At 37.2% G+C, this 2,500-nt stretch overlaps 1 protein-coding gene across 3 annotated transcripts in view; it reads left to right on the top strand.

Moving 5' to 3' along the window:
- The window catches only part of LOC122258938 (mast/stem cell growth factor receptor Kit), a 16,083-nt gene that overhangs the window by 9,060 nt on the left and 4,523 nt on the right, over positions 1 to 2,500 (top strand). For 2 of the 3 annotated variants that reach the window (XM_086546714.1, XM_086546716.1), the window contains 5 exons: positions 819 to 976; positions 1,308 to 1,455; positions 1,714 to 1,883; positions 2,203 to 2,323; positions 2,457 to 2,500. The exon at positions 2,457 to 2,500 is cut by the window's right edge and continues 211 nt beyond it. In XM_086546714.1, the coding sequence (XP_086402840.1) occupies positions 819 to 976; positions 1,308 to 1,455; positions 1,714 to 1,883; positions 2,203 to 2,323; positions 2,457 to 2,500 (641 nt within the window). The remainder of the gene's footprint in view (positions 1 to 818; positions 977 to 1,307; positions 1,456 to 1,713; positions 1,884 to 2,202; positions 2,324 to 2,456) is intronic. The other variant, XM_086546715.1, reaches the window with a different exon arrangement.

Below are 2,500 nucleotides of genomic sequence, written 5' to 3'. Positions count from 1 at the left end.
TATATATATATATATATATATATATATATATATATATATATATTATGACGCCGATCGCCCCACCTCTCACCCACCAACACCAGGGAAGCTAGGCAGACGGCGTGCCAACCACAGGGCCGTGAACACAGAATGCTCTAAGAGACACCGACCACCACAGCGTCCCAGAACACCAGGAGGGGAAGACACCAAGAGGCAAGGCAGGGCACGAAGTAAACACACAATAACACGTCTATCCTTTATTTAAACTAGTTCTTCACAAAGACACTAATCTATGGGCACAATACAGGGGGGAAGCAGCACATCACACTGCACAATATAGGCTTATAACAGTGCAACACAAGGTATCTCAGGTCACAAGGGGCACACGCGAGGTCTTCACAGCAGGAGCACCAAACTGCGTCTGTCCTGGCTTTGTTCCTCTGCTCCTCTCGCCCCGACTCTTACACCTTTGTATCCTGTTGACACATGTTTACACAGAGACAAAGACCCATTGGCGTAGCAATATATATATATATATATACATATATATATATATATGGGAGGGAGATAGATAGAGATAGACAAAGACATATATAGATAGATAGTGACAGAGAAAGAGAGAGAGAGAGAGACAGAGAAAGAGAGAGAGAGAGAGAGATAAAAATAGGCTTAGATAGATAAATAGTTAGCGAGTGAAAGGGAGAAGGAGTGAGAAAGAGAGAGAGAGAGAGAGAGAGAGATGAATAAAGAAACAAATAGTGTTTGGCGATGTGTTGTAATGCTATAGAATACAGCCAGTACAGATAACATCCCTTACGAATACTACAGAACTCTTTCAGACTTTCTCAGCCCGTACCTGAACTTCTCCGGAAACAGCATCAATTATATCCATGAGGGAGAGAAACTGATATATGACATCAATGTTAGCCATTACCCTGATGATATCCTTGTCACACTCTTTGACTGGAGAGGGAAGGAATTGCAGAATACAGCGAATGTGAGTTTTTTTTTTTTTTCTTTTGTTTTTGTTTTACTTTAATTATTCAATTTGTTATGCTTAAATCTCTTTGTGTCTTTGTTTCTGTCTGTCTGTATGTATGTATGTCTGTCTCTGTCTCTATCTCTCTCTCTTTCTCTCTCTTTCTGTCTCTCTTTCACTTCTGATGTTCTAATTTGTTTATTCATTAGTCAGTTATTCCTACTAAATAAACTTTTTTTTTTTTAAATCACAACCAATATGACCTAAACCATAAGATAAGTCACTATCAAAATATTCATACCATTGTTATTACTTATATCGAATGAGATGCATTTTAATTACATTGCAGATGAATTTAATCTACTATAAAGATATATCGAAATTATATCTGAAAATCACCAAAGTAAAAGCTAAGAGCCACGGAAATTACACCGTACAGGGATTCCTGCCAGAAGTCTCCATCGCTAAGAATTTTACTTTTCAAATCTATGTCATAGGTTTGTTTTTATTATCAGCCTTTTTATTTTCTCTCTCTCATTATTTATCCTCTTTTCTTGCGTTCTCCTTGATCCTGTTGTTAGATATCTCTGTATGATATGTTTTTTTGTTTTTGTTTTGTTTTTCTTTAACTATTAATCATGTAGTTGTATACAGACTAATACAATGATTGATTTCTTCCTCTCCTCCTCCCCCCTCTAACTTCTCCCTCCCCCTCCCTATTCCTCCTCCCACTCCCCCTCTCTCCAATATGCCAGGAAAGCCTAAAGTGTCAAGTCCTGTAAAGACTGTATTTGTGAACAGCGGTGAGTCAAAACCAGTGCTGTTCCATGTTACGGGGTATCCTGCGAGAAACTGCAGCCCAAGCTTCCAGGAATGTCCAGATGGATTGGAGGAAGAATGCGCTGAGGGGGAAGAAGTCATTATGGTAAATGTATCATATGTACAAAATTCTTATACACACACTTATATATGTATATATGTATATATATATATATATATATATATATATATATATATATATATATACATACATATATACACATGCATACATACATACATATATATATATATATATATATATATATATATATATATATATATATAAACACATATATATATATATATATATATATATATATACACAAACATATATAAATATGTAAATCTATATGCATACATCCTTCCCAAATGGTGCTCGAAAGCGTTGCTCAAATCGAAACTCAAAAACCCATCTTTGACCACAGTCCAACAGCAACGTCGAACCTCCGGGGAACATAGTGCAAGTCAGCGTGGAAGTCGCTAGCGAGACTTCGGGAAAACTCACGTGTACGGTGGACGAGAGCTCCGCCAGTGTCTCAGTTATTCGTGAGTAAATTCGTAACAACAAAGTCAGATTTCGCGATGGATTGTCTTCCAGAGTGATAGGTGAAGTAATCGGATATTTTTTTTGCTAGTTCCTTAGTCTCTTTACCTAGTTTTCTCCTGTTCTCCATTCCAGCAGGGATCAAGGAGACAAAGATGACCCTAACACTAATCCTCACT

The sequence above is a fragment of the Penaeus japonicus genome, unplaced genomic scaffold, assembly GCF_977035675.1.
Source record: "Penaeus japonicus unplaced genomic scaffold, GWHDUDI00000001_assembly GWHDUDI00000018, whole genome shotgun sequence".
Lineage (NCBI taxonomy): Eukaryota > Metazoa > Arthropoda > Malacostraca > Decapoda > Penaeidae > Penaeus > Penaeus japonicus.
Note: the sequence above shows the minus strand (reverse complement) of the source record. Positions and strands in the feature narration are given on the sequence as shown.